General features: G+C 54.5%; 5 protein-coding genes across 5 annotated transcripts; 4 read left to right on the top strand and 1 right to left on the bottom strand.

Annotated features, from left to right (window-relative positions):
- Window positions 1-114: 114 nt before the first annotated feature.
- Window positions 115-2,777, bottom strand: K452DRAFT_255690 (uncharacterized protein). Its single transcript, XM_033538366.1, has 5 exons — window positions 2,563-2,777; window positions 2,365-2,513; window positions 1,276-2,302; window positions 835-1,225; window positions 115-756 (listed from the first exon to the last, which is right to left on the bottom strand). The coding sequence occupies exons 1-5, from the start codon at window positions 2,699-2,701 to the stop codon at window positions 504-506; spliced, it is 1,959 nt and encodes a 652-aa protein (XP_033394516.1). The 5' UTR covers window positions 2,702-2,777; the 3' UTR covers window positions 115-503.
- Window positions 2,778-2,918: 141 nt separating this feature from the next.
- K452DRAFT_320915 (uncharacterized protein) lies at window positions 2,919-5,398 on the top strand. The gene is made up of 3 exons (XM_033544357.1): window positions 2,919-3,283; window positions 3,532-4,041; window positions 4,093-5,398. Exons 1-3 carry the CDS (start codon window positions 3,050-3,052, stop codon window positions 5,002-5,004), a joined length of 1,656 nt encoding a protein of 551 aa, XP_033394515.1. The 5' UTR covers window positions 2,919-3,049; the 3' UTR covers window positions 5,005-5,398.
- A 613-nt stretch (window positions 5,399-6,011) lies between these two features.
- Window positions 6,012-8,666, top strand: K452DRAFT_300870 (uncharacterized protein; the record flags this gene model as incomplete). Its single annotated transcript, XM_033542377.1, has 4 exons — window positions 6,012-6,122; window positions 6,179-6,446; window positions 6,506-7,147; window positions 7,198-8,666. The coding sequence occupies 4 exons, from the start codon at window positions 6,012-6,014 to the stop codon at window positions 8,664-8,666; spliced, it is 2,490 nt and encodes an 829-aa protein (XP_033394514.1).
- Window positions 8,667-8,750: 84 nt separating this feature from the next.
- Window positions 8,751-9,114, top strand: K452DRAFT_84734 (uncharacterized protein). Its single transcript, XM_033547222.1, has one exon. The coding sequence runs from the start codon at window positions 8,835-8,837 to the stop codon at window positions 9,030-9,032; it is 198 nt and encodes a 65-aa protein (XP_033394513.1). The 5' UTR covers window positions 8,751-8,834; the 3' UTR covers window positions 9,033-9,114.
- Window positions 9,115-11,207: 2,093 nt separating this feature from the next.
- On the top strand, window positions 11,208-12,557 carry K452DRAFT_233556 (uncharacterized protein; the record flags this gene model as incomplete). The annotated part of the gene is made up of 1 exon (XM_033537312.1): window positions 11,208-12,557. One exon carries the CDS (start codon window positions 11,208-11,210, stop codon window positions 12,555-12,557), a length of 1,350 nt encoding a protein of 449 aa, XP_033394512.1.
- Window positions 12,558-16,753: the final 4,196 nt, after the last annotated feature.

Below are 16,753 nucleotides of genomic sequence, written 5' to 3'. Positions count from 1 at the left end.
AAACTTATAATATTCTGTTCCATTCAAAGAGAGTAGCAATGTGCGAGAGCCATTTAATACTGTTTCTGCTCTGAGCTGGTGTCACAGGGAAAAGGCGAATGGGACTAAGTATGAGGTGCAAGCTATGAGCCTTTAAGCTCTTGTTTCGTCATCAATAATAACTACGGCCATGGCTATGCTAGGAATAGGACCTCTGCATAAACACTGCCATAAATACGCGCGTCCCCGCTTGACCTCGGCGGCAAACGCTGTCAAGCCGCAAAAGCCGTTGCGAAAACCATCGCCACTGCATCCTACTGCCAGCTCTATGTTCGTTCATAGACAATGTCAACGCCGCGCTGTCCAGCCACGTAACTTACCATCGTTCAATCAGCAAACAACAAAGCCAGCTGTGCCAGCAGGCCGGGCCTCGTCCTACCTATACCTACCCAACAGCATTCCCGTCAACTAACGAATCGCTGTGCGCGCACAGGTAGGCAATCTCTCGATTTTGAGCAAGCACGTCACATAATCGTCGTGCCAAACATGCTGAAAACGCGCTTCCAGCGGGCGATAGGATCTCTATCATCGCCATCCGGGGCCTCGACGCCATACTCATGGACGCAGCACTCAAACGGGCTGTTTGAGAGAGGCTTGGGCGCCGGCGCCGTGGAATCAAGAGTGTACTCGTGTGCAGATTTCAGCTCTTCGAGATTGCCCCACATGATGAAGAGTTTTTCGCGCAATTCGGAGAGAGTGTCCCTGTCTTGACGGAGGCTATGGGTCGAGTTGTTAGTAACAAACGAAAACGGTGATGGGGAAAGGCTGTGTTAAACTTTGTCTAGTGGGACTTACTCTTTGGCGTCAAGCTTGAGGAGATGCTCAGCATCTTTGTCAGCGACGAGAAGGCGCATCCTAGTGGGGCTGGTGGCGCCGGGTGGCTGCCGCGCGTCTTCGACCAGCAGGTAGAAGGCCCATTCCCATAGCGGCGGGCTCTGCGAGAACATTTCGACTGGCGAGTCATCGGTGACTTCAGGCTCCACGTTGTTGTATGTGTCGTCGAAGAGGGGATGAGCGAAGTCTTCCAAGTTGTGCGGATAGTAGTCTACCACACGTAGGTTTGCGCGGTAGCTGGCATTGATGAAAGGGAGCACGTATTTCGTCCCCTTATGCGTGTATTTGCGGTGGTCGTCATCGAGGATTTTGGCGATTGATGTAACGGATATGTCGCCATATTGGCATCTCACTGTAACATGTTAGATTTGACTTACCACGAAATAGGGGGAAGTGACAGACCGTGGGAGTTTGAAGGTTTTCCAACTGGCTTTGATGAGGTTGCGCCAGAATTCTCCATTGACTTCTGCTCTTTGAGCATCTTGGCCTCTTTCCTCTTCCTCCTCTTCTCATTCTTCTCATTCTTACCTTTCTTTGCATTCTGGGTTTCAATTCGTGTGAGGTAAGCTTGCTTGCGTGACTCCAGCTCTCGTGCAAGCGAATCATGGGGACGTAGTTTATTGATGTCTATACGCCCTGGATACTTGCGGTCATCGTGGAGCGCACCTTCGATGTGCGTAGCGCTGCGGTCGTATTTAATATGAACATTCCGCAGGAAGACATAGTGGCCTTCACGAATGTGATGCCTGGCAAAGCTGCCATGAGGTTCCCACAACGTCACTTGCAACGTAAGTTGTCCGTAAGGTCCTGGCCATTTCCGACGCCGATCACCGAGGTAATTCATAGTATCACCGTCTGGGCCGTCGTCAAAATCCTCCCCTTCCATGGGTTGATTGTAAAGGTAGAGAAGATTGTTCTCGGTGTAATCGGTGACGTATACTTCGCACTGGCCTCCAGGGTGGTAATATGTTCTTAATACTTCGACAGCTAGATCGCTGAACCTTTGAGGACCAATGTCTTTGATTAGTGAGAACTTTTGCGATTGCGTGGATGCTACAAGCATAGAGCTGGACGCTGGTTGCGTAGATGCTCCAATCTTGGGCCTGGAAACTGATTGCGTGGATGTTTCAAGCATGGATCTGGATGCCGATGGCGTTGCTGGCATCTCGGCTCTGGGCGCTGACGGTGCCACCAGCAGAGACGAATCGGCTTTGGCACACAAGGCATGATGTAGTGAGATAGAATAGATCTGTGCAGGAGGCGTGAGAACTTGACCCGGTGGATACGAAAAATGTGGCAGTTGTTGCCGGCCATCGACGTATGCCAGGTTGAAATGCGGGTCAGGTACGGATTGGTGAGGAATAACTATGCATTTGGTGCCGCCGTAAGTCACTGATAGGGCCAGTTTCATGTTGTAAAACAAGCGTATCTATTACCGTGCTGCTCAGCCGCATACTTTTTCATAAAGACCAAACAATCTGTTTCACAAACCTTTGCTTTCTTCACGATAACGACATCGCCTACGGCCTCGACTTTTGGCAGGTTTTCGTGCTTGGCGAACATCTTGACTTTGAGCACGTCGCCGGTACCGAGGGTATGGGTAAGAGATTCATCTTGAAGATTGAAGGTGAGCTGCCAATCTGATCTTGGTCAGTTGCACTCGCCGCTGCACGGTGAGAGCTGGCATACCAGTGCCTTTAGTCGGGGCGGCGGGGAAAAAGTGCTCGACCACACCAATGAGATCCACGTGTGTGTCCACCGGAGCATCTAAAGCGGCGCGCAGAGACGAGAAGCCCTGTGGCGGATCACCAGAGGTTGTGAGGGGCATTGTTGATGTCTGGGCAGGCTGTGATGCTGCAGAGCGCTGAAAGCAGAAGCCGTGGCGCTAGCAGCCTCGAGCTCATTGGGGGGGAGAGAGTCTGTCTGCTCGTGTGTCGTCGACGCCTTGTCCTCCAACCCGTGAAGGCGTGGATGACTAATCGCGCTAGACGAAAACAGAGCCCAATCTTCGCGGGCCAAAGTTGGTTGCATAAAATAAACCCCCACGACCGACCCTGTTCTTGTAACCTTCGGGTGCAGCTTACACCGTCACATCACCTGGCATATCACCGCTTGCCTCTCCTCCAAGCCAGACTCCTGCTTCCCCCGCCGTCACCGCTGTGTGTCTGTCGTCATCATGGCCGATCGCTACATCCCCGAACACCGTCGCACGACGTTCAAGGCGAAGAACACCTTCAAGCCTGACGAGCTCCGCCGCCGCCGCGAGGAACAACAGGTCGAGATCCGCAAGGCTAAGAGGGAAGAGAACCTTGCGAAGCGCCGTGGCATCGCCCGCGACGGTGGCGCACCGGGTGCTGCTCTGGGCGCCGCCCCAGACAGCGACGATGAGGGTGGAAACATTGAGAGCCAGGTATGTCACGCTACCGCACTTGTTCTGCGCTGCCATCCACGTCGCCACTGCGCTCGCGTTGCATCATGGCGGCCGCCGAGAAGATTCTTCCCTTTGATTATTTTGTTCCGCTTTTTCCCCGCTATCGTTGCCGGGCGAACTCACTGACCATCCCCTTATCCTTATCCAAATACCACCTGCACGAGCCATGCATGATCTTCTTCTAGCATCTCGATTGAACGTCATGGCTAACTCGCTTCTGATTGCAGCTCAACGAGGAGCTTCCTCAGATGGTCAAGGGCGTCTTTTCCGAGCAAATTGACGAGCAGATCCAAGCAACCACCAAGTTCCGGAAGCTCTTGTCCAAAGAACGCAACCCTCCCATTGAGCGTGTCATCGAGACCGGTGTCGTTAGCAGATTCGTCGAGTTCCTCCGTTCCCCCCACACCCTTGTCCAGTTCGAGGCTGCTTGGGCTCTTACCAACATCGCCTCCGGTTCTGCCCAGCAGACCCAGGTCGTCATTGAGGCTGGTGCCGTCCCTATCTTCGTTGAGCTTCTCAGCAGCCACGAGCCTGATGTGAGGGAGCAGGCCGTTTGGGCTCTGGGTAACATTGCCGGTGACAGCCCGACATGCCGTGACTTTGTTCTCCAGGCCGGCGCTCTGCGGCCTCTTCTCAACCTGCTCGGCGACAGCCGCAAGTTGAGCATGCTCCGTAATGCCACTTGGACTCTGAGCAACTTCTGCCGTGGCAAGACTCCCCAGCCTGACTGGCAAACTGTGAGTGCACTTCTCGAGGAGTGTTTGAATGACCCAGGCTAACAAAGGTAGATCGCTCCTGCGCTCCCTGTTCTCGCGAAGCTTGTCTACTCGCTTGACGACGAGGTCCTCATTGACGCTTGCTGGGCCATCTCCTACCTTTCCGACGGATCCAATGACAAGATCCAGGCTGTCATTGAGGCTGGCATCCCCCGCCGCCTGGTAGAGCTTTTGATGCACGCCTCGACCTCCGTCCAGACCCCTGCTCTGCGTTCGGTTGGCAACATTGTTACCGGTGATGACGTTCAGACCCAGGTCATCATCAACTGTGGAGCGCTGCCAGCTCTGCTTTCCCTGTTGAGCTCCACGAAGGATGGCATCCGCAAAGAAGCATGCTGGACCATCTCCAACATCACCGCTGGCAACTCTACCCAGATCCAGGCGGTCATTGACGCCAACATTATTCCTCCTCTCATCCACTTGCTGTCTAACGGCGACTTCAAGACCCGCAAGGAAGCTTGCTGGGCCATTTCCAACGCCACCTCTGGTGGTCTCCAGAAGCCCGACCAGATCCGCTACCTGGTTCACAACAGCTGCATTCGTCCCCTCTGCGATCTCCTGGCCTGCCCCGACAACAAAATCATCCAGGTTGCTCTTGACGGTCTTGAGAACATTCTGAAGGTCGGTGAGATGGACAAGCAGTCCAACGAGGCCACTGGCGAGCCCATCAACCGCTACGCCCTGTTCATCGAGGAGGTCGGCGGCATGGAGAAGATTCACGATTGCCAGAACAACGCCAACGAGGAGATTTACATGAAGGCCTACAACATCATCGAGAAGTACTTCTCGGACGAGGACGAGGCTGCTGGCGACATGAACGACCTTGCTCCTCAGCAGGGCCAGGACGGCACCTTCGGGTTCGGCGCCCAGCCGCAGCAGCAGAACTTCAACTTCGCCAACGGCGGAGAGTCGATGGACATGTAAGGTGGCTGTCGCGATCAGTCCGGCGCAGTCGCCTCGGCCGGCCCGGACTCCAGCAGATACCCCGCGGCCGGCGCCCCGCTTCACCCTGCTGCGACCGACGGTCCAGCTTACTGTCGCTGCCATGTCTAAGGACAAAGTCGGGCCAATGCTGCGCTTGGCAAAACCCCCCAAGCGCGCGTGCGCCGATTCTGGATAATCACAAGGACTTCCATTGCTTTCCCCAGCAAAATACGACGGCTATTATCCCTTTGTCACGCGATGACAACCTGCCCCCCCCCGCACCTCCCTCACCCACGCGAGTCGTCCCCCTTCGTCATGACCGACCATGAGCACCCCAAGATGCACCATCATGTACTCTTCCCGCACACGTCTTCCAGTCACCGGCATCATATCCCCGGCGTTGTTCAGTTGAAAGTTTGGGCCGTGTCTCCGTTCGGACCGGGCGTGTGTAGCCGTTGATAGAAGCTACGTAGGAAGCAAAGCGACATGATTTGATTCGTTGAAGACGCGCGTGACGTGACAGTGGGTGTTCCTTGCTTGCCTAATGCGACGGGGGGCCGAAGGCGGAAACCGGGTTGTTGGCGCGTTGGATTGGCTGCAAAGCAGGGCTGACACTGGATTCGGCGTGTTTCAGGACTCGATGCACGCGGAGTTGCTGCCTAGGCAACGTTAGCGTTATTTATCTGCCGCCCACCAACCACCAAGATGATGCGCGTCTAAAGGCGAGCTACTTACCCGCCATCCCCACGCGCCGCGTTGCTTCTTGACCTTCACTTTCTGCCCCTGCACCGTCATCGCTTGGACAGCGACTTTCCTCATCCTTTAGACCTGCGTCCCATCCTCGCAACCTCTAAGCTTGGGCCCCCACGATCCTTTACGCCTTCACACGCCCTCCCACCCTCCACGTCTCGCGCTAGATCGCCCCGCCGTATCCGTGCTGCAGCTGCTAGCCCTCGTCTTGCATGCCCTACTGACGGTCTACGACTCCGCTTCCGATCTTCGTGGCCATGGACACCAGCTACCTGGCCCAACAGGTCACGACCATCATTGGCCAGCTCCACGGCCTATTTGACGAGATCGGCGTGCCCAATCACGAACGCGACACGCGCGAAGCAGAGGTACCTTGCCTAGTTCCCGAACCTCCCACCACACCTCTTGCTAACCCTCACGACAGCTCTTCTCTGCGCTATCGGCCACTCTGCACAACCAGCTGAAGCTGGTGACGTCAGAAAAACACGAACTAACCGAGGAGGCCCACCGTCTCATCAAAACAATCAAGCAACTGGAAAGCTCACTGCGCGGGCCTAGTAGACGCGACAGCTACGATGCGGAAAGCAGTGATTTGCAGATTACCTTCCCGTTGACCAGCTGCCTACAAGCCCTCAAGGAGAAGCACAGATCCATAAGCAAAATTCACCGCGAGCGCTTCGAACAGATCAGAAGTATGAGGCCTCCAAAAAGCGCATCCGAGTCACCGAACCGGCGTGCTAACAATTTCCAGAACTTACGCAAGCCCTCCAATCATATGCCTCCCATCTCGAACCCTCCTTCCTTCAGATCAACCTCCCTCCTACCTCACCTAACTCCGCAATCTCCCCTACCTGCGATGTCTCTCCCAGCTATGTCTCTGCTTTGGATAAAGAATTTACGCGCGTATACGAAGAGTACAGTAGGAGAGTGAACATAGTGCAGACAACTGCGGACGAGATCATCAAGCTATGGGCCGAGCTTGGCACGCCACAGGCGCAAACGGATAGCGCAATCTTGGAGTTCTCGAAAGAGGCGCCAGAACAGCTCGGTCTGCACAAGGATGATCTCGACGCCTTGCGCGCCAAGAAAGAAAAGCTAAATGAAGAGAAGCGTGGACGAGAGAAGCGTTTGAGGGATCTTCGCAACACGATCGAGGGCATGTGGGATCGTTTGGGTGTCGAAGAGCCCCAACGCAAGGCGTTCTTTGCCATCAACCGTGGCTGCGGCCTCAGAACGATCAATGAGTACGAAGACGAGCTGGGAAGGCTGAACGAACTGAAGCGCCAAAACATGCACGTTTTTGTTGAAGATGCTAGGGTCAGACTTCAACAGCTCTGGGACAGCCTGTACTTCTCAGATGAGGAGATGCTTGATTTTACTCCTGCCTTCTCAGGTAAGTAATATTGTTGGATTTCTAGCTTACACGACTGACCTATCTTCCAGATGTCTACAGCGATGCTCTCCTAGCGGCTCATGAAGCCGAGATTGAGCGTCTGGAAGCTTTGAAGGAGGAACGTGCTCCTACTTTGGCCCTCGTTGACAGGCACTGTACGCTTGTCAAAGACCGTGATGATCTCAACGCTTCCAGCCAAGACGCATCCCGACTTATGGCGCGTGGCCAGAAGGGCGAAAAGCGCGATCCTGGAAAGCTGCTGAGGGAAGAGAAGATGCGGAAGAGGATAGCTAAGGAGCTTCCTAAGGTTGAAGAGCAGCTGAAAAGGGCACTCGAGCAGTGGGAAGACGAATACGGCAGGCCTTTCTTGGTCCATGGAATGAGGTATCTCGATGAACTCAACGCCTCTGCCGCCAACTCGAAAGCCGTACCGACACGATCCAAGACTCCTGGTGTCTCTCAACCAAGCAGGCCAGCCCTGCACAAACAGAGCAAATCGACGACCTCGCTTGCTAGCAGCAGCGCTGGCAGCTCACGTGCCGACTCGAGGATGGAAACAATCTCCCGCGCTGGCAGTGTGCGGAGTTCCCATACCGATACAATTTCCCGCGCTGGTAGTGTACGAAGCAACTATACGGACACTGTCTCGCGCGCTGGCAGCGTTCGCAGCAATCGCGCTGACTCGAAGACGGATACAATTGGCCGTTCTGGGAGTGTTCGTAACACTCATGCTCCGCTAGTTCGCCCAAAGACACCTGCTTCGGAGTTTAGCAAGAGCACGGCCAGCTATCACTCCAGCATATCACGCGGCCATAACCCGTTCGCTTCTTCAATGTCTCATGCTACCATAAGAGGCAGTCCTACAAAAATCCCCGCACGCTCACCATTGAAGAACTTGCAGACTTTCCCCTCTGAGAAGGATTTGCAGTCCTTCCCCTCCGAGAAGTATTCCGACTTGACCATTCGCGGACCTGGCTCGATGGGCCCTCCTCGCGCGCCACCGCCAAAGATTATGAATTTCTTCAGCCCGACAACTCCCGAGCCTAGGCCAATGAGCCGCTCTGAGCGTGAGCGCAGCTCCAGTGTTGTACGATCTGCGCCAGTCGAAGATGTTTATGACGAGCGATCCTATCTCTCTTTTGTCCGGCCCTCCTCGGAGGAGGACCGCTATGATCATGCGCCGGCGGTGCGTGACAGCAGCAGCAGACAGAGCCGACAGACGTCCGACACCAGTTCCACGGGCAACACTACACAGAGCTCCGAGAACTGGGAGACGTACGAAGACGAAGATAGCGAGCCAGATTACGCCGTCAACGAGGTGATCAACGCTAAGTTACGGAGAAGTCAGGGCAGCAAGCAGTCTACGCCCGAGGCAGCATATGAAAGTCCTTTTGGCACTCTCAGCAAGAAAAAGCTAGGCAGCATGAGGGTCGTGGACGATGTGGACGCGACACCAGTAAGAGGTGGCATAACGCGCGTGGAGGGGCGCGACAGTTGGATGGACGAGGAAACCTACTAAGGTGTTCTTCAGTCCTCTTTCGTACGCTCATTAAAGAAGAGCAACAGCTTCTCCAGGATCTTTACATATTACGATTGTTGATTCGATGCCCTAGATGGCCCTAGCAGCAGACGAAGGACTTTGATCGTTTCATCTGCATTTGGAGGAAAGCATGAGCAGGCTACTCCTATGCTTTCATCTTTCTTCCCAGCCACACACCAACCACCGGGATTTGGTCGGTCGGCGACCGCATCGCAGGTGAAGCAACAACGTTATTTTCTAAGAAAACCCAACTTTTCCTTTCTTCCTCATCATCACCTGAGGTCCTGTAATCATCTGCCTGGCTTCTTTTTCTTTATTTTCCTCTTCTTCGGTTTTCACAGGTAACAGGGATAGGCGAATTTGGCGAGAAGGGAATGGTATGCATTGACGATTTTCATTGGGGCTTAGGGGTCTCGCGGAGTCCTGCTAGGCAAAAGTTTCTACTTCTTCTTCCCAGCATAGCACAGCCGGGCATACATTTTTTGGTCGTGGTTTCAGCCTTTCCTTCTTCACGACTTTTCACCCTCTTCGGATCTCGGTGTTGACGCAGTAGCGGTTTTTGTTTTGCGTTCTAACCTTACTTTACTTCTTTCTGGGTGTAAATCTGCTGATGCCTGACTTTCTTTTCGTCTTTCTGTTGCGCATAGTATGCGGCATGCGGCGTTTATCGAGGGCATGTAACAGGTATGACGAGGTATTAGAATCAACTCCTTCGATCTCAGCAAGATGTGCAGAGGCATGACGGCCGGTTAAGGATGGATGAGCGCAGTTGGTGCCTCTAGTCTGCTCGATCTGCCGGGCTCCTACCTGGCTGAGCCGTTGACGTAGGTGGACAGATCGTCGAGCGCGATCGGTCCATTCACACAGGCGCAAATAGAGTGGCCAAAGATACGTACCCCGCAAACACCAGGGCCTCGTGCTCAACGTATCGGTGCTGCCAATCGTTCGCAGAAGGCGACGGGCTTGCATCCAGCCATGCCCGTGTCATGGACCAGACGCGTGCGTGATTATTACGCACAACGGCCATGCACCCTGCCGCCACTGAAGCCGCTCAACGCCATCCACATGTCTTCTGCAGGGCAGCGGGCTCCTGGTGTGTTTGACGTTGGTGGACATGACTCGTCGGGCGGCGCGAGACCAGGGCCACACGGCATATGCACGCAGCAGCAGCGCAGCGCATCAGAAGAAGGCTGATTATTGTCGCGTGTGTGGGAATCGTCGACGATAACGGAACGGGGCGCCGGCCAGTCAACACGGGAACGGAAGCTTGGAAGGAGAGGGAGGCATCGGTCACATTTTTGGTGGCGGAGGGCGGTTGGCAGGGAAATAGATTGGTTAAGCTGGATGGGGAAGGCCGTGAGTGCTGATCGCGGGAGCTGATGAGTTGGGTACTTGGGTAGGTAGTGGTGGTAGGTACAGACCAGCTGGACAGGCGGGCCGTCAGGCAATCAGTCAGTCGAGGTTTGGGTCGGTGGACACACCGCACAGCGCAACATCAAACAACGCACACGGCCGCCACCGGCGCCAGGCAATCAATCACCCAGACGGGCAGGCAGCGAGTGCCAGCAATTGAAGAAAAGGCCCACAGTCGCGGGAAGAGACGAACGAGCTTATCGCGCTGCCCCGGATCCGCGCGAGGGATGGCAGGATGGACGGCCGGAAGGGGGATAGGGCGCGCGCGGAGGCTTGGGCACTTGGGCAGAGTGCAACGAGCGGGAATCGCGGTTCTGGAGACTGGGGTGCGTGGTGGTTGAGGCAGAGATAAGGTCGCGGCAGCTGAGAGGCCGGCGCAGCTCACGAGACGCAGCGCAGACGTCAGGATTGGGCGTGGGCGCACAAGGGCCGTTATGCTGGCCCTCGCTTGGCAGGGACTGACCTTCTCACCTTGACTCTGCGGTCCCTTGTTTGTGATCGCCCTCGGGGATGGGCTGTACGGCCGGAGACTGTGAGACTCAGGTCGTGCTGATGAGGCTTACTGCCCGGTACCTGCCCAACACCCGTCGCCAAACAGTCAAAACCAGCTGCGGCCGACCGCCCTTCTTATCACCGTCCAGGCCATCCCGCGCGCCCAACCCTCTTCTCTCCCTTCGCTCGCCGCCTTTCATCAATCTCGCACCGCCGCCTCACTTTCTCTTCTCCTTCTAGCTTCTCCCTTCGGCCTTTGCTTGGGACGACTCTCACCTCCGATGTTGACCCTGTTTCCATTACGAGACTGCTCGGCACCTGGCAGTAGCCCCGGAGCCTAATCGTCCTAACGTCACTTGCGCTCAGCCAGACCACACGGTTCCGCCTCGGCCTTACGCGCCACCCCGTGACCCCATATCGCCCTTTGACTTCCCCCAGCCGCCGCCCGCTATGATGGTCCCTCGGTCCTTTAGATATACCTCTGCCACCACCACCTGCTCCCCAAAACACGCTTCCCCAGGCAACACAGGAATGGCTCCACGCAAGTCAAGACCTCGCTCCATGTCTCCCGCCGCGCCCATGTCCGAGTCCACGCGACCTTCTGGATATCCGCGTATGACGACAGATCCCACGCCCGCCCACTCCAAACCCATGGTCATCCCGACGCGCGGTCACACAGGACTGCCCGGTTCCGAGCCTCAGACGACCAGAGCGCGAGGACAGCCATACCCCAGGAAGACGCGTTGCGCCAGCACCGGTGACCACCAGGCCAACGCCGTCCCACCTGCCGTTGCCGCCTTGCTGGCCGTCACTTCGATTCCACCCCCAAGACGCGCTCGCTCCCAGCGCAGAAAGTCCCCCTACGCCGACAAGCGCATATCCATCGACGAGCTCATCGAGGAATGGAGAGCAGAGGACAAGGAGTGCTCCGCTGGCAGCTACGGCTCTCCGCTCGATATCCTGCTGGAGAGGGTCGACGATGGTGACTCGGATGATTGCGTCAGCATCGGCGACGCAAGCTCAAAGGAGGTCGATTTCTCATCGCCGCGTTCCCTTTCCAGCGAATCAGTACCGTCCATCCCCGATCTGGACACCGATGAGCGCTCGCTGTTGTCATTCAGCAGCCCTTCCACACCCAAGTCTGGATCCTTCTACAGGAGAGCCGGCACCGAACGCAAGAAGGAAGCCGTTTCTCCCCCAAAGGAGGATTGCATACTGGACCACCCTTTACTACACTATAGCGACCTGGAAGCCGAGGAGCTACCCGAAGAGCCCCCTGCGCCTGAAATCCAGATCACTCGCCAGCCTCCCACCTCAAGGCTGAGGTCAGCCTTCACTTCCAACCTCACTGCATCCTTCCAGGCCCTCAAATCCGCTGCAAGGTCATTTAGCAACTTCACGGCCCCTAGCATTCCACCGGATGACATGCTCACGCGCTCCTTGCTGTCTCCTCGGTTCGCAAGCGAGATGCGCCCCAAGCATGTCGAAGGCACTCCGCCAGCAGCGCTGCGCCGCTACCTGAACCCGTCGTCGTCCACCAGGCCGCTCTCCCCGACCGAGCTCTCGCAGCAGCTGCATGAGGCGTTGATCCACGGGCAGGCTCTCGAGGAGCCCAGCGACGCGCCCATGATCCAGATGCAGACGTACGAGCGGCGGTCGCGCAACAAGTCGCGCAGCAGCAAGGGGGGCCGCAACAGCAGCAGCAGCAGCGATGCGGCGTCGTCGGAGGCCGGCGGCCGCCCGGCGGTGCGTCAGCGCGAGCCCCGCGAGAACAGCGACTTCCTCCGCGTCATTGTGCTCGAGATGAACATGCGGCGCGGAGGCAAGCTGGACGCAAAGGCCATGGGCAAGGCGCGCATCTGGCTGCCGCCGCGCAAGGCCAGCGCGCGCGGCGACGAAGAGCCCGCGGGCGGCGTGCCGGTGCGCTGGATCGGCGTTGGGGTCGACAACGACGACGAGTGGTGAGACAGACAAAGAGCTGCCAACGCAGTGTTGTGGTGCCTGGTGCTTGGTGCCTACGTGCCTACCTAGGTGGCAGCCAGCGTTGCAGCCAGCTAGCCCGCCGGGACGCGGTCCGTCGAAACAAGTGCATGCAACCCGGCCAAACAACCCAGCCCTCGCAGCAGCCAGCAGCAAGGCTGCGAGCTGCGAGCGAATGCCGGCGCAAGCGATTACGATTGATCTACGTTTACGCGACGCCGACCGGGGGGTGATTCAAGGGAGATCCACAATGTCCGGCGCGCGCCGGAGATGGTGGGTGGTGGCGTGCAAGGTCGCAAGAAGTGGAAGTCTTTTCCTGTTCCGCCTTCGGCCGTTCGCCGTTCCATCGCATTTCCGCAGCAGCAGCTTTTCGCTATCGCCGGAACGCAAGCCGAGATTTTCTGCCGCCCAACGCCGGACCCTGCGACCGGTGAGCGCACCGCACTCAACTGCGACATCGGCGCGTGCGCAACCCGTCCAAAAAAAAAAAAATTGAAGAAAAAAAAAAAAAACAAAGAGAGAAAAATTGTCAACAACAATAACAACAACAACAACTCACGCAAGCGCCAAACGCTGGTCTGGTCATTCGGGGCCTGTTTGCGCGCTCGCGTGTACCTGCATGTCCGGCCGCCCCTCCACATGCCCACATGCCGGCCGGCTGGCCTTGCACCCGCGCGTCGCACCAGAGCATGGCACAAGGCAAGGGTCCAGCGTTGAAAGCCAGCCAGTCAGCCAGCCCTTCAGGTCCAGCCGAGACAAAGTCCAGTGAGGCGCAGTAGTTAGTTGGGCCTCGCCCTCAGCTTCAGCTCTCAGCCCAGCCCAGCCCAGCCCAGCCAGATCCGGTCCGGTCCAGCCACAGCAACCTCAGGCACCGTTTTGTTGTTGTGGTCGTTGCGAGCTGCGTGCCTGGCACGCCTAGGGCCAGCCAGCCAGCCAGTCAGCCCTTGGGTTGCAATGTTTGCACATTGCGCGCGCCAGGAACGAACGACCCGCCCGTATCCGTCGCCGGTCGGCCCGCTGCGGAACACGCTGTCGGGAGCGAGTGCGCGAGCGAGCGATCGCGCCATGGGATGGCGGGCCCGCCCCGTCGCCCGTCCATGATCCAACGGCATCCCTGCGGCGATAACAACGTCCCTGGCCGCTAAACTGCGTGTAGCGTCGTTTAGGCGTCGCTCATCGGTCGCTCGCTCGTAGCTCGCTCTCAACGCGTGCGACGCACTGTCCGCGAGGGTGGGGGGGTGCGTGTGCGGTGAGGGCTGAGCGACTGCGTGATACGGGAGGGAACGGAGTAGGGGTCCAGGGTGCACGTGGCCGTGTGGGGGTGGGTTTCTTCCAAGGGCTTCGAATTTCGATTCTTGTGCATCTTACTTAGAAGCTTGGGCTTGGACCCTTTTTTGCTTTTTGCCTTTGCCTTTTGCTTTTAAGCTGCTTGGCGCGGTCGGCTAGTCAGTCCGTTGGTCGGTCGGTCGGTCGGTTGAGTGACGGCTGCTGACTGACTGATTGACTGACTGGCTGGCTGGCTGGCTGGCTGGCTGGCTGGCTTGCTATTATAGTCGGTTGGTGCATGTGGTTGAGGGTAGGGTGGGGTTTGGAGTTAGAGTTGCGGTTGAGGTTACTTAGTGGGATGGTGGAGGATAAGGATATGAAGGTAGAGATATTCTTGCTATTTGTTGCTAGCTATTTAGAGGGTTAGAGGTGATAGGTTGGATTTATATAAGATGAGATCTTATACCTGAATTAAGATATTTGGATTATTTATACTTGTTTATCCTCATGCTTTATATGATGGTGGTTGGTGGTGATTATATTGGTGATAGGCTGTTATAGTCCTACGCTCTACCTATACGGCTTCGTTGAAAGGCTTTTATGTGTTGTTTTGTAGGCTGTGGGCTGTGCTGGTTGTACCGGGAGTTTTTGTACTTGTAGCACATGCTGTGCTTGCCTGGTGCGTGGTGGTTAAGGTGTTGGGGTGGTGGTGCTCGCTGTACTCGAGATTGTAGATAATACGCTTTCTTGGTCTGGGGTCTGCGAGCTGCTGTTGCTAGTGCTGTTGCTGTTGCTGGTGCTGTTGCTGGTGCTGTTGCTGTCGCTGTTGCTATTGCGTACTTTACTTTACGTGTCGTCGAATTTTCGGTTTCGATACTGTGAGCTGTGTGTATGTGTGTGTGTAGAATAGCGCTCTTTGGGTTTGAGCTGGAGTAGGCTTCCTGTTAGCGGTGGGTGGTGCTGCTGTCGTGCGTGCGTGCGTGTAGGGTAGGGGCCCCGGGGAAGGGTTTAAGAGGGTTGGTAGACGTGGATGGCGGTACGAGTGGAATAGTGTGATGAGGAGGGAGAGGGGGAAGAGTAAGTGCGAACGTTATAGTAGTTACCTATATCTACCTATCGACTCTCTACTCCCCGACTTACTTCCTACACGAAAGGTTAACTTGCAGAGGCTTAGGTAGTAGGTCTATATAACGGGAGGAAGGAGAAAAATGAAAGAGGTCTAATATTTTGGAATATATCGCTACGTGGAAGGTATCTCGAGAAAGAAGACGAACGCCATCGCGAGCGTGTTATGTAGGCGGGAATAGAATCGGCAAGCGGATTCAGTAGGCACGGATAGAAGGACAAAGACATATAATACACGGAGGTGTATTTAGCGCATATTACGCCAAAGCTTGCTTTTGCGCCCGCGGAGAGTACACCCTCCTATTATCGTCCTACGTTGCACCTTCGTCCGCGTCTACTAGCGCGACAGAGATGGCGCGTGAGGAGATGACACGGTCAAAGACAACAAAGACAATACTATTAAAGATGAAGTGAGCTAAGGGCACAGGTGTAGATGGAAGAAGCACCCTGAGATTGTGATTTAGACACGAGTATGAGTATGCGATGGCTTTTTGTTGTTGAAGAAACAGTTTGATTTCTACGACAAGGTCGAATTGGAAGTAATAGTAAAGGTTGGGCTGCAGTGGCCGCGGTCTCGCTTTGAATGTATACATATCGTGATCGCGCACAAGGGAGACGGCGAATAGCAAGGTAGCGAGAGGGGAGAGCTAAGGAGACCAGGCGGCAATATGTTCGAAATAGATACTTATGTATAAAGAAGCCGAGAAGTAGCACGTGAGTTCAAGTCGCAAACACCATGTTTAAAGAAGTTAAAGAAGTCAGATAATTTGCTATAGAACGCCGAAACCGAATGACCTGGAAGCTAAGCAACGTAGCACGCAAATCCAAATCGCGAACACAAGACAGACAGATTCCAAGCAAGCCAGAAAGAAGATCGATTAACCAGCTATGGAACCCGAGACCAAAGACCCTAAAACCACCGAGACACAAAGCAGAAAAGAGAGATCCACCGCGAGGCAAATCGAAATCGCAAACACACAGATAGACAGACATCAATAAAGCCAAGACCAAGTCGATTAGCTAGCTAAAACCCAAAACCCGAAACCCAAAAACCAAAAACCTCCGACACACCGAAACCCGAAAGCCAGCGCAAAAAGAAGAAATAGTTCATCATAGGGCAGGGGAATAAGTAGCAAATAAGATCAGTGAGTAGATAGCAGGGGATAAATGGTATAATAAATGGCAAAGTAAATGGCAAAGTAAATAACCAAACAGATAGTAAAACAAAAGAAAAAACAAAAGAGATGAAGAAGAGAAAAGAACAGATAAGGAAAGTAAATAGCATAATAAATAGCAAGTAAATAACCAAACAAATAGCGAACACTAAAGAATAGAAAAAAAGCAGATAAGAAAAGTAAATAGCAGCATAAATAGCAAAGTAAATAACCAAACAGATAGCGAACAAAAGAAAAAACAAAAGAGATAAAGAAGAGAAAAAAAGACAAGAAAATTAAATAGCATAATAAATAGCAAGTAAATAACCAAACAGAAAGTAAAACAAAGAGATAGGAATTAAAGAGATTATAGAGATAGGAATTAAAATATTAGAGGTACAAACAAAATAAAAGAAATACAAATAAAATAGCAGAAATACAAAGCAAAACAGAAGAGATACAAACAATATAGAAGAAATACAAACAAAAAAAAAAAAAAAAAAAAAAAAAAAAAACAGATAAGAAAGATAAATAGCAGCAAATAAATAGCAAGATAAATAGCAAGATAAATAGCAAGATAAATAGCAGCAAATAAATAGCAAGATAAATAGCAAGATAAATAGCAAGATAAATAGC

Source organism: Aplosporella prunicola (genome assembly GCF_010093885.1).
Source record: "Aplosporella prunicola CBS 121167 unplaced genomic scaffold K452scaffold_22, whole genome shotgun sequence".
Classification (NCBI taxonomy): Eukaryota; Fungi; Ascomycota; class Dothideomycetes; order Botryosphaeriales; family Aplosporellaceae; genus Aplosporella; species Aplosporella prunicola.
Note: the sequence above shows the minus strand (reverse complement) of the source record. Positions and strands in the feature narration are given on the sequence as shown.